At 36.6% G+C, this 14,115-nt stretch overlaps 2 protein-coding genes across 3 annotated transcripts in view; one reads left to right on the forward strand and one right to left on the reverse strand.

Annotated features, from left to right (window-relative positions):
• Window positions 1-77: 77 nt before the first annotated feature.
• On the forward strand, window positions 78-3,460 carry gpx8 (glutathione peroxidase 8 (putative)). Of its 2 annotated transcripts, XM_077224450.1 has the most exons (4): window positions 78-166; window positions 576-808; window positions 933-1,194; window positions 3,093-3,460. In XM_077224450.1, exons 2-4 carry the CDS (start codon window positions 602-604, stop codon window positions 3,254-3,256), a joined length of 633 nt encoding a protein of 210 aa, XP_077080565.1. In that variant the 5' UTR covers window positions 78-166; window positions 576-601; the 3' UTR covers window positions 3,257-3,460. The 2 variants fall into 2 exon arrangements, with proteins under 2 accessions (XP_077080565.1, XP_077080566.1); XM_077224451.1 differs by lacking the exon at window positions 78-166 and having other exon boundaries at window positions 534-808.
• Window positions 3,461-9,376: 5,916 nt separating this feature from the next.
• Window positions 9,377-14,115, reverse strand: part of lrrc75ba (leucine rich repeat containing 75Ba) — a 59,009-nt gene continuing 54,270 nt past the window's right edge. Inside the window, exons 4-5 of the mRNA XM_077224266.1 lie at window positions 13,447-13,792; window positions 9,377-11,620 (exon numbers count right to left, since the gene is read on the reverse strand). Of these exons, the coding sequence (XP_077080381.1) occupies window positions 11,393-11,620; window positions 13,447-13,792 (574 nt within the window). The 3' untranslated portion in view covers window positions 9,377-11,392. The remainder of the gene's footprint in view (window positions 11,621-13,446; window positions 13,793-14,115) is intronic.

Genomic DNA, 14,115 nt, shown 5'->3' on the forward strand with positions numbered 1-14,115 from the left:
GCATGTCTTAATAGTATGAATGTAATCTGGATACTACATTCGCCATGTTGTCATTACCATGTGACCTACCAAGGTCAGTTGTGTTGCTTCACTGGCATTCACAAATCTTCTCCCTAGGCCTCATGGGACTGTTGTCATGGAAAGAGCCAAGGAAGATGATTGAAAGGTATCAGAATTTATTATTATTAACTCAGAAACATTAGCAACAGGCGAGACAGAGTGCAATGCACAAACAGGAACTTAAATGCACTAAACTTAAAACCATTCGCAACAGCTGGGAAATCCTTTGTGATCTAGTCAGTGGACTGACAACGTGGGAATTTGCAGTCTTTTTCATTCGCCTTTTTCCAAGACACTAAAATAAAGGAGTAGAAATGATGAACTCACGGTAGATAAAAACAAACGAGCATTATATGAAATAATGCAAATTTAAGGTGCTTACCCTTCAATTTTCCTTCATGTGTGTGTGACTAATAGCTTTCTCTACCGAATAACTTTCTGACACGCCCCCTTTCATTTAGATACGCCCACTGTTCTGACCAGCAAAAGAACCATATTTGAAGTTTTTCTTCCAGATTTCTCCACATATTTATCCTCCATCATGGAGGCGCTTGGGGGATACCCCACCAAATCATCTGCTTCTAGAGCAGGACTGTTCAAGGTTCTACTGAGTGTGGCCGTGTGCATGGGCTCACTGTACCTACTGCAGAGTAAACTGTCAAAGTCGCGAAAAGCCAAAGATTTCTACTCGTATGAAGTGAAGGACGCGAGAGGTAGAGCTGTCTCACTGGAAAAGTATCGAGGGAAAGTAAGTTGCATTTTTTTTCTGTTTTAAGTGGTTTTACTTAATTTGTAAGACTTTTGAGAAACATAATTGCCCTCGTTTTGTTCTGCAGTATGTTGACTCGAGGGCTCGCTGTCTCTGATAACAGGTCTCTCTGGTTGTAAACGTGGCGAGTGGAAGCGAGCTAACGGAGCAGAATTACCGGGCTCTGCAGGAGCTTCACCGAGACCTCGGCACATCTCATTTTAACGTGCTCGCGTTTCCCTGCTCGCAATATGGGGACACCGAATCAGGCACCAGTCGAGAAATCGAGGCTTTTGCCAAATCCAACTATGGTGTAACGTTCCCCATCTTTAGCAAGATCAAAATAATGGGGTCTGAGGCGGAGCCAGCATTCAGATTCATCACAGGTAGGTTTTACCTGAGGATAATCTCTCCATTCAGTAACTTTAAATTTTACACAAAATAAAAATTGAAAAACCTTTGAGAAATAACTTCAAAACGATTTGCAGTCACAATTAGCTGAAAACTTTTGTGTTTTCTAGATTTATTCTTTAGAGCGGGGAAGGGCGACCCCTTATGGGCGCTGCCATTTCGACATCATGTGACCAGTTCCTACTACTTGATAGTAAGAAATTATTAATAATAACAGTAACAGCAGTATATTTATTTTATATAGAACAGTCAGTTTTCAAAATGAAAAGCATAAACATAAAAGTACATTAAAAGAACACAAGGAAACCAAACAAAACGCCTCGCAAACAATCACATAACATCAGTAGCTTCAGGTGGGTTGTTGGTGCATCCTAACTCATGTATTCATGCACTATTCAATGCCATTTTGCGGTATGAATAGTGTGAGTTTTGTGTTCACACCAGTTTTGTGTTCACACCTTGGTGCAAGCTCAACTGCCGGTCTAGGCAAAACACTGTTGGGCCACTGTTGGGCCGCCCACACCACACTTCACACTCACGATTAAACACGATCTTTAAAAATAAAACTTCACGAATTATCTCTAGATTATTGGACACACACACACACACACACACACACATGGGGTTAGAATTGTTGCTTTATTCCAAATACTTAGATTATGATCCACAAATAAATGCAAGGAGATTCACAAAAATTAAACATTCACAAATATACTGTATGTTAAGAGTTTCACAAAAATGAAATCAATTTTAATATTTGTTCATTTAATTTCCTTCTTGAGTGCTAATGCTAAATTCACCTGTACCTGAAAAAAATAAAGCACTGGTTATTTAATTTGTATATTATGTTGTGTATATGTAATGTGTATCTGTGTTCTTATTTTTTAATAACAAACAAAAAATGACAAAGATTTTTATCTTCAACACTTTGGCCTAAATGTCTGCTATTCTTTTTTATTTTATATTTTGATACCTTGTAAGGCATTGTTTTTAAAATAGGGACATTAGTTTGACTGTAATGCACTTGCAAAATAGTAAAACCAACATGCAAAAAAGAATCTTGATATGATATTTTTGCAATATCGCCCAACCCTAGATCTCATTCATTTTCATTGGAGAGCTGGCGACTTCCGGTGAAACGGGTGACAGTGACCATTGGCGACGGAATATCATTATACCAATATACCATTGGTAGTCGTATCATGCAACAATAGTTCCGAAAATGTAAACCTTTTTTAAATGTAAGAAAATTTTAAACGCATTTTGCGAGCGACAACCAATAGGAGTGAAGACTGTAGCTGCGTTCACACTGCCAGCGACTTTCTCGCATCATGACGCCAGTGGCTGGTGGTGAAAGTTCATTTAGATTTAGAATAACTAATGGGGTGATAACTTTTTGATATAGGCCTAAATGTAATAATTCCAAACGAATGTCCAAAAAAAAATATATATATTAAAAATGTCCCTCTTTCTTGCCACCCAAGACGGCTGTCTAGTTTACCTATAGGTACACACCGTCCCTGGTTCACACTGAAAATTCCAACAATTTATTTTTTTCAAAAACGAAGTGTAGACACTTGTTGGCCTCTACATGTACTTAACTTTTTTTATGCAGCGGAGGGCGAGGTGCTTTAAAACTCTGATGGGAATTGTGACACAACTTATGGTTGCTCATTGTACACAGGGAACCCACCCATAAATATTTGATCCCAGACCTGTACATTTTAGTGACAGCCCAGCTATGGGATAGTAACATAAAACATAATCTCTGGTTTAAAATATGAGGACATTTCTAAATTAATTCATTTATAGTAATATTGAATAATGTGAACTCAATATTTATATATCTAAAACCTTTTTTTTCTTCTTCTAGATTCAGTACGGAAAATGCCCAAATGGAACTTCTGGAAGTTTCTTGTGAGTTCGGAAGGCCAGGTGGTGCATTTCTGGAAGCCGGAGGAGTCCATAGAGGACATTCGAAAGGAAGCCACAGCGCTTGTGCGGAATATAATACTGAAAAAAAGACAGGAGCTATGATGTGCACAACCCCCCTAGAGACTCATAAGTGAAGCATTGTGCACATTTAAGTGCGTATAGATCATCTGTGGTCAAATGCGGAGGGCTTCACCTGCAGTGACATCAATGAGAATGAATAATTCTGGTTAATGTGAATGATACTAATGATCCCTTGAGGCCTGGCTTTGTGTGCTTGTGTATTTAATAAAATTTTAAATTTTGTGATTGGTAGTATGATTCTGCAAAACAAAAACTCCTTTTAAATCTGTATTTTTGACGGTTTTTTTACAAGTTTGATTCTTGTGATCAATATGCAATAATGCACGTTTCGGATCATTTTTCTAGTATGTCATCAATCAGTCATACAATCATTATTAAATATGTCCCTCGTTTGGAATAAAAGGAAGGTATTGCAGATAAATACAAATTCATAATTTACTATAATGACATAATTTAAGAAAATAATTTACAAACTTGCTTATAAATGCTTATTCAAGAAGAGCTGAATTTGCCATTGGCTGATGATAAAATATGAATCTAAAAATTGCATGGGATCATCTGGGTGAGTAAAAGAATGTTATGCTTAACATCTCCAAAAATACAACCAATTTGGTTACAGTTATATTTGCATGTTTGATTTGTTTTGAGTTGTTTTAACCTTTTAATCCTAACAAAATCCATCATCAAAATGATAATTTATTTCAAATGAATGTTGTTTGATTCACAAAGGTTACATTACAAGAAAATGCTTATTTTAAGCTAATTTCCTCTGGTTCATAAAAACATAATGCCTAACACAAAACTCTTGATGCATATTTAATTATTATTCCCCTTATTTGCTGTAGTTTTGTTAATGTCATAGTCTTGTTTTATCTTCACTGATTCTATGACAGTCCTTTGCCACTTGGATAGCCTAGTATGTGGAGGTTTGTTCGAATTTTTAAACACTTGTCTTCTTTAAACCAATTTAAATCTAGCTGATTTGATAAAACCAACAAAACCAACAAAAAAGATGGTCCAATAATTCATTTTCGTCCATGTCCACTAGATGGCAAAATCGTGCAACTTCACAAATCCCCCTCACACACTTTCATGTCGCCCTTTTCACATTGTAAGACTTTGCTGATAGATTTGCTCTTGCTTTAAGTGAGAGGTTTTATATTTTGTTTAATGTTTGTGGGACTTTGTGTAAAGGGAAAGAAATTAGAAAAGAAAAGTACATTCTTTGTAGAATGGACTAAGAATAGTAGGCTACAATTAAAGTAAACGATAGGAAGAAACGTTTATAATCTCTGTGAAAATTATGTGAGTGAAGATTTGGGAAAATAAACAGAGTCCATGTCCTTGTGGAATAACTTACATATATTGGCTCATGTAGCCTACCCTTTCTCATTCGGCCTAGCCTAACATTTAATTGCTAACCTATTAGCCCTATTTATTTTGTAACCTAGGCTTTGTGCTTCACTCGTGTCGTAATATTCACGTAAAACAGCATTCACACACACAAATTTGGCGTGGGCTACCACCACAGGTTTTGCAGTTGTCAAGTTGACCGGTACAAGAGTATGCATACTTTGCATGTAGAATGCACTAAGTAGTAATTACTAGCATAATGTATAGAGTTCATACAGATATAAGCCTATATGTACATTTTATAATTAAGGCTACATTTTAATATTAGTGAGCATTAGTATTTAGCATTCTCTAAAGTAGGCTATGTAGATTTTAGATGTACATTATAGCATTCAGAAATAGATGTAATGTTTACAATGTGAACTTTAGCAAACTTTTTTGTCAGGGCTCATTCTAGGGTTAGTCTAAGACACTGTTTTTTGTTTGTTTTGTTTTTTGTTTCTTTTTTGGGGTGGGGGTTGGGGGTATTGTATTCCCCCTTTTTTAAATAAATATTTTGCTTTTGTCCAGTGTTTTGTATTTTTATATATCATTTGATTTGTTCAAGCTGTTTTTCTCTTAGAGGCCATAAGGAGATCTCTTAGAAAGCGACGGCCCTTGTACGCTCATTCTTCATCCTCCTGACTGATGTGACTGAGTACAGAGGCAGAAATGGCAAAGAGACTTTACAAAGACCAGAGTAATGAGTTTGATGTCCATCTCTGCCTTACTCTGTAGCAATCACCTTCCCTGCCCTCGTGTTTAACGGATTCAGCCTGGCCTAGCCAGTCTTTCATGCTGTTTGTTATTAGAACCGAATGTTCTGAGAGGAAAAACATCCTCAGAACTAAATGTACCAAGTGTCCAGACAAGTGAAAGTGTACATTCTTAAGCTTCAAAGTTCAGCCTGGTGGGGTTTTCGCTGCCTGACTGTGCTCTGACATTTTGTGAGCTCTGATCAAAAGGCCTCGCTCGCTTTGACAGCACTGAAGACCCCATAAGGTGCACTGCTGGGCATAAAAATCCATGGGATTTTCCATCCCAAGATTGAGCATAATGAATGAAAAATACATGAAAAATATTTTCTTGCTGCCATGTCAATAAAATTATTTAGTTATAGCTACATAGACATAGCATATTCTGTGGAACACAAAATGTGACTGTTAGAAGATTATCTTTTGATTGGTCAATGAATCATTATGATATCATCGTGTGATGTCTCTGCGAGCAGGGAAAGCGGAGGAAGAATGGTCTTATTATTGGGAGGTCAGAGGCTCAACCATTTGACAAAGCATAACAGCTAACTTGGATCATGTGTGCCTTATTGATAACCAATCACATTACAGCCTTGACGTCATTGAATTTCGTTCAGAGTTGTGCGACAGTCAGCCCCTGTTTGCGGATACCATTGAAATGACTGCTGTAAACTGAATCATACCTGTCGCGCAATTGTCCGTGACCTATCTTATAAAACAGCATTTTTTTTCAGTGTAAACTCTAAAAATGGATCAATCCAAAACAAATGTTTATGAGCAAACATGTTGAAGATTATCCGATGGCCTGGCGATTCATTAAATGATAAGTGGTTTATTCAGCATGAAGCCTTCTCCTCCATTGACATACATTAAAAAAAACAACCCCAAAAAAAACAGCCTCTTTAATTGTTACTTTTCTTTCGGATAAGGTTACAGGCTTGCCAACAAGTGGCTTTGGCGGAGGTGTGGAAATACATATGTTGACAGGCAGGACATAAATTATTGGATGAAAATGTTTTGCTCCTGAGACTTCCAGAGAAGATATACAGTATGTAGATTTTTAATATTTAGAACCCTTTTGTTATTGATTGCTATCAGGATGTGAAGATATCCATTATAACATAAAGTGTTTATAAATAAATGGCCTATACCCAACCTTTAATGTACAGTACCGGTCAAAAGTTTGGAAACATTAAGGTTTTTTAATGTTTTTGAAAGTAGTGTCTTAATCTAATTTATTTGATGAGATATACAGTAAAAACACTAATATTGGGAAATAGTATTACAATTTAAAGGAAGCTTTAAGATAATTAATATTAAAGTCAAAATCAAAATTTGTAATCAAAATAACTTCTCCCTCTTGCAGTGACATCCCTTGTCTGATGATGCGTCACTCACATCACAGCAATACCAAACAATCCAATAATTTCCAATGGACCAAATCAAGTCCTGCCCTAAATTTTGTCTTGTTCGAGAAGCTGTTTCATTTAGATATATGTCACAAAAGTAAAGAAAAGACTATTGCAATCTCCGTTTTATGCCGACTACAAGTACAATGATGTCCACTTATTTATTTGTTTGTATTTGTACAGTCATGCCTTCAATCACGCGATACAAGTTTGTAAATGTTCCTTCATATTAAGTATTACATTCAGGCCCGTTCTTTACTCAAAGCTATCGTGTGACTTAAAGACTGTGAATGGGATATATAGTAAATATGAGTAAATAATGACAAATAGTTAGAATTTGTGGGTTAACTGTCCTTTTAGGAACAAGCATTTTTTTATTTCCTTTTTGTATTTTTATTTTTTGGACATTTATTTTATTTTTTCAGAAGGTTTTGTTTAGCCATGGGGTGGCAGACGAGGACTCTGGCAGTATTTCTTCCGCAGTAACGTGGGTCTGTATGCTTGTCACATCAACACGCACCATGACATGCATAATTCCCAAGACCATAAACGAACTGTCTCGAAAGCTGTTACAGCATCACTGTTTATACAACCAAATGTAACAGGGCAGAACAGCCTGGTCTTCTTGTTCGAGATTACAGTGACAATAACAAGTGTACACACTGCTGAAGATCTGTTTACAGATGTTTCACACACACACTCTTTATAACCACTATCATATACACACACTGACAAGAACCATTCAAGCGACTCCCTATTTGAGTGGAACTGGGCATGTGCGTCCTGTTACATGTTTCTAGAAAGATGATACAACTTAAATACAAAAGGGCGAATATTTTTACATTTTGTCATTATTTCCTCATAATTTCATTCCAAATCTGTTGCTGTTATTTTTTCACCAGAGGCTATTTACACTAAGTGCAAATAGAGATAGATGCAATGTACAATAAGTGAAGCAGTGTTTTCTTAGCGATATATATACTATTTACATTAAGTAAAAACTGTATTTTCTGTGCACTAGGTGTAAATAGTAGTTAGATGCTATTTAAAAAGTGCAAATAGTAGCAGATACTATTTGCAACTAACTTTATGGTAGTAAATGATAAAACAGTATGCAATAACAACAACATATTCAGTGTATATGATTAAAATCATAAATGGATGCCACCTTATTGGGACATTACTTATCCCATATCTTTAAAACATACCCCTACTCTTTACCCAACCTCTAAAACACTATTCCCATTGGGTACTTTATTTATAAACTTTACTAATTTTCGAATATTTTCTTCATTTTATTTAAAATAAATGCCTCTCCGAGCTGATGTGCATCGAAAAAGGGAAAATAATAAGTTAGAATTGAACTTGTGGTCTTTACATGTCACTGCTCCTGTTATCAGACAGGTTTCTTTTGTAATTTTGTCTGGCTCAAACAGACATTGGTGGTCACTTGGTGTAAATAGACACTCCGTATTGTTTTTCTATGAAACTTAAAGGGAGAATTGGAAGAATTTTCTTTCCATGTAATAGTTTATAGTTACTACTCCAATCAAGCTATCCATATTATTTGTGTGCTATATTCCAAGTCTTCTAAAGCCAACAGGTTTGAATAAGAAAAAGATTTAACTGACATATCATGTGTGGTTTGACATCAAATGCCAGTGGTTCATGACCAAATGCTATTGAGGTCAAATCATATTTGAACTGAAATGTATATGAAAGTGAATATTTACAGGCAAATTTGGTCTCTTCCTCACACAAACTATAGTATATTGCATGGCTTCTCTGTAGGATGTTATGGTGTTTTTTGTCTATTTTATCTAGATTGAGGTGGCATGCATGAAATGAAAGTTGCAATAGTCTTTTCTTCCCTGTTGTGACATATCCAAATGAAACGGCTTTTCAAACAAGAAAAAATGCAAGGGTATGACTTGATTTTGCACATTGAGAATGTCTTGGATTGTTGTAGTTTGCTATGGCTGTGATATCATTTGAGTGACAGGTTGTCTAGCCCTCGCACCAGTAAACACATCACCAGAGAAGAGAAGTTATTTTGATTAAAGATTATGAAGGCACATGAATTTGAAAATAATAACGATGTTCACAGACAAATCATTTATAATAAATGCAATATTCCATAAAAAAATCAGAATTTACCATTTTGACTTCATGGTGACTTTAAAAGAGGAATTGTTACTGTATTTAAAAAAAAAGTTCATCACAATTCTTCAAAAATTCATTTTCTCTGGAAAAACAAACAAACTGCAGTGCATATGGGGGTGAGTAAGTGACAGAATTGTGATTTTTTTTTGTCTTACTATTTCTTTAACATTTCAGAAGAGCGCGCGTGTGTGTGTGTGTGTGTGTGTGTGTGTGTGTGTGTGTGTGTGTGTAATATTCCCTCAGGCTGTCACAGATCCTAGCACAACTCCCATCATAAAAACTTCTCTGAATCTCTTCTCCAGCTCATCAATCAGCAGATGGGCACCTCACCAACCTCCCACAGACACTTTCAACCATCAAACGTTTTCACGCCGATTTGCCATCTCTTAAAAATAAACAGTATTATTTTGCCACGCCCATGGTATTATCAATAAAAGTTTATTACAGAAGCGTTTAACAGTCAGTCTTATAAACTGTTTAATACAGGATGTTTGAAGCACAGATTAAGAGGACACTGTGTGATACAGACAGACTTACACATAAACAACATGACAAATAAGCTGCCCTCTATCAATAACCTGCCACTGACTGAGTGTATTAGTTTGCTTAGCATTGTGGGTATTGACACCATCATGCCATTTATGAGTAACAGATATAGCAGTACGCAGGTTAAACATCCCAGATAAGCACAATCAAACCATCCAATTACCAAGCCTTGTAATGTATTTGTAATTATCTATAAAGGGCCAAACAACAAATGCAAAGACAAGCCGCTTCAATACATTTGAACATCAGACATCAAGTTCTGAATACTCCAGAATATTTTAATATTCAGCCTTGGAAAGTTAAAAAGGTTATTTTGCGTATAATTTGAATTTGTTGAGGCCTTGTGAAGATGGTTGTTGTGTAATATTACATATAGCCTAATATAGTCTGAAGTTAACAACAACACTGAGAAAACATTAAGATAACATTAAACAAATACACACACAAAACTGACACATTTAAAAGAATACATATATCATACATAACACTGACATTTAACTATTTGATCATCTGTGATTTATCCCTAAACAACTAAGTGCTAGTTAGTAGTAACTATTTGTTTGGCTCATTTTTGTTTCAGAATTACGTAAAAATTTTATGTCACAAGACGACAAAGCTACAACAAGCGTTTCAGTCACAAACCTGATGAAAACAGACTAAAGTGCTCAGGTAATCAAAGGCCATGGAACAATCATTACCTCAAGGTCCATTTATTTTGACCTTAATTACTTGTCTGCCAAAATTTGATTTAAAAAGCATGAGGTTAAGAACAGTTAACAAAATGTAAAGTGTACCAGACGTGGCTAATCACTTTTAGTAAAGTGTACCAGACGTGACTAATCAAGACTAGAATGTAGAATAGATTTTTAAATACACCATACAGAAGTAAAACGCCATATTTCATTGGACCATTCAAAAGGAAACAGCAATGCTTTGACACAGCAAGACTTTAAGAGGTATATTTAGGATGTAGACTATGACTTAAACATAAATAAGCAGCTATTATCATTCAGTAAACTTTCATATATAACAAAAAACGTATCTTATACAACAAAAACGTGTCAGTGTTGAAATGTACCTTTTGTCTTCTAAGATAGCTTTGTTCATCATTAGTGGACAACAAAAACAAGCCGCTGGCAATACAACATCATTGACAACTACACGACAAGTGGTGCGCGGGTATTCACATGTGAACATTTTGGAAAGGGGGGTAAAATGCAAAAGTCTTGACATAGCAGTTTTGCTTGCGTCACGTGACGTGGGTCATCTCTATAGTCTGTTGAGCTGGTTTCATGGCTTTTGTTGGGAGATTAGTAGAGCACACACAGAGTGGTGATAGGTCCAGTCTGCTGCGGCAGAGACGGCCTCAGCAATGCAACTCTGACAAATACGACCAAACCTGACCCGACCCCACAAAATTCCTTACCATACCTTAGTTAAAAGCGGGATCCATAGAGCTTCACATCCACCGTTGGTATGCATCAGCCAGTCGATTGACTCTGGGATTTTTAATTGGCATTTTTTCCTATCCATCACTGGTTCTTTGTGACCGAAGAGGGGCGTAAGAAAGCATCTCTCTGTGGCCGCCTCCAATGAACCCCCACCTTGAGTCAAGGAGCGTCATCTGCCAACACAGTAAGTCAATGGTGCAGCTTTTAGAGCGTTTCAAACTGCCGTGTTTCACCGTTTGCTGTATCCAGGCGGTTAGGTGGCTCTTTATATGTGATGCTGTTGGTTCACACATAACCACAATGGGAAGGTCATGGAGCTGCGGTGGAGGAGGGAGATGGTAAAAGGTGTTGATTGGGAGAAATGGAACAGAGAGAAGAGGAATCTCTTGCTTGTGCTCTCCCATTCTTTCTTTATCCCATCGTCAGATGAACGTGATTGGTTCACCTCTCGCAATGGCGCAGGGTAAAGCTACCTGAACTTTTCTGTTCCCCAATGCACCATGGCTCCAGGTCCTCCTCTTCTTCATCATCCTCCTCTTCTTCGTAGTGGCTGGGTTCTTCAATGGAACTCTCCATGCGGTAGCAATAGGGCTGACCCTCTGTGTACTCATAGATGGTGGGCAGACTGCTCTTTAGACTACAGCGTCGCCGTAGGGACACCAGTAGAGACTAAGAACAGAGTAGAAACAGTTAAACAACACTGAGATACAATTACTTACAGATAATGATTGTTACTAAAGTCCTTTTAAGGCAAGTCATTTAACTTGGCGGCCATCTTTGAAATTTCTCTCGGGTAGCTATTTCAGTCATGCAAGTACAGCTCCTATCTCTTTGAATGGGGAAACATTAAATTATCCAAAGCTGATCACCAAGCTTACAAATAAATTTCATATTTGAAATCACCAATGAAATCTGACAATAACTATCTCATACATTTGTATTTCTAAATGCTCAAATCATGACAAAAAAAACAGCATTTTTCAGGCTGGACCAGCCAATGTGCAGTCATGAACTTCTAATGGCAGCTGAAGTGAAGCAATGCCTTTACCAACTGGAGATTGGCTCTTTCATTTAGAAGGCGGGACTTATTTCACCATTTTGTGTGTTATATTTTCTCCCATTCATAGTAATATGAGTGCACCGTTTTTCTATATATAAAGTCTTTGCCGTTACACAATGTGCAGATTAAGGTATTGTCTGGATGTGTATGTTACAGAAAGTGTATGTGCTCTGGATGAGCTCACCTTACATAATTAATTTCTTATATTAGATGGGATACCACCAGTACTTGAATAATTACTTGAGTAATTGGCAACTGTTACCTACCCAGAAACTTGGTTTAAATGGTCTAAAATCGGTTTTATTCATAATATTCAACAAAGATCAAACTAAATGAGATGAAAAAACAATGGTAACACTTTGCAATAAGGTAAAAGTTTTAACATCAGTTAATTCATTAGGTATTATGAACTAACAATAAGCAACACTATTTATTAATCTAGGTTAATGTTAATTTCTGTTACACTTTATTTTACTAGTCCATTTTTAGCAAAGTTATTGTTCTACTAACTATAAATAACTTTGCAGCTACATGTCAACTAATTGTCATGAGAGTATTAGAATACTGTAGTTGGCTGTCAGTAGTCTATTAGATTATGGTTAGGTGTTAGGGTTCGGTTAGGAGAATAAGTTGACTTGTAGTTGCCAAGTTACTTATAGTCAGTAGAATGTCTGTTGAAGGACCAACAAAATAAAGTGTTAGCAAATATTAAGCAGACAGTGAACTAATACTCTAATGACAGTTAGTTGACATGCAGCTGCAAAGTTAGTAGAATGTCTAAAGTGGACTATCGAAATAAATTGTTACCTTAATTTCTTCTTATTGTTTATTTTTAATTCATGTTTGTTTATTATGCAAAAAGAAAAAAATATTAGCATATAAAGGCAATTAACATGAACAAAGATTTAAAAATGCTGTAAAATTACTTAATTGTTAGTTCAAGACACCTAAAGAATTAACTACTGTTAGGGCTCTTCTCCTCAGGGAAAAGTCCCATCCAAATAGAATTTAATTAAATGGTTTGCCCTGCCAGTTGAAAAAGGTGACAGAAAACGTGTCAAACAAATATTCATCTTGCACAATGTGATTCACCCAAGAAGAACATGTTCCTGGATCAACATCCTTGATGGTCCTAGTTCAACATTACAGTTGGGAACATTACAGTAAGATTATGCTTAAGGCTGGGGTTAGGTATGATATGTAGACAAAGATCTTGTCTTTAATTTTAGGGGTTAGTTAGGCTTAAGGCTAGGGCTATGACTTTTTGTTCAAAGAATACTGCTCCAGGAGCATCAAGGACGTCCTACTTGGCTAATTCATGTTGTGCCTTATATCAGGCAGCACAACCATGTTTATACACGAAATGAAGCATTTATCACGGTGTTAATACTACATAAGAGGGACTGTGATTGATTTTAAGATTCTGTTGTTTTACCTGTGGCATGGTAAAAATGTCCACGTTGTTGCCTAGGTCAATCCAGGCAAGACAAGTGAACATCTTGGATTCTTTGAGGGCTTCAGACAGATCTTTAAGGATGCCAAGAGTCAGACGGTTCCCATTGAGAGCCAGTGTTGTGAGTTTGGGCAATGCACCCAGGAAGGGCAGAAGTAGACGTAGGCCCTCGTCCCGGAGCTCAGTGAAACTAAGATCCACGGATATCACAGCGCCCCCACTGGTCTGGAGGTAATATGCCACGTGCCGTATGTCACGAGTTGATAAAGGGATGCCAGAGAGGTCGACCGAGTCGCTGAAGAGCTTCTTCTGAAGTGTTGTTTTAAGACTGAAAAGTGGAAAAAAACAATTATTATATACTGAGTAATACTTAAAAAAGAGGTGATTTTGACTCTTGATCATTTATAATGCTGCGACTCTAACTAAATTGAGGTTGAGGATTTGGTTATTTAGTCTATATTAAAATGTTTCTCTTCAGGCTAAGAGCAGGGCTCTGTAATAACGTGAAAGGAAGAACACAGTGAGTGTTATATGTACTTTACTGTCCAGACTTTGTCCAAAAAAGATCAAATCCGAGTTGCAATCATTTCAGAATTCATAACAATCTATAATTTTATAATGTGCTGAGTAAAAGTAGGCTACACTTAATCA

This window comes from Siphateles boraxobius, unplaced genomic scaffold (assembly GCF_051911475.1).
Source record: "Siphateles boraxobius isolate OS27281-9 unplaced genomic scaffold, OSU_SipBor_1 9, whole genome shotgun sequence".
In the NCBI taxonomy this organism is placed as follows: Eukaryota; Metazoa; Chordata; class Actinopteri; order Cypriniformes; family Leuciscidae; genus Siphateles; species Siphateles boraxobius.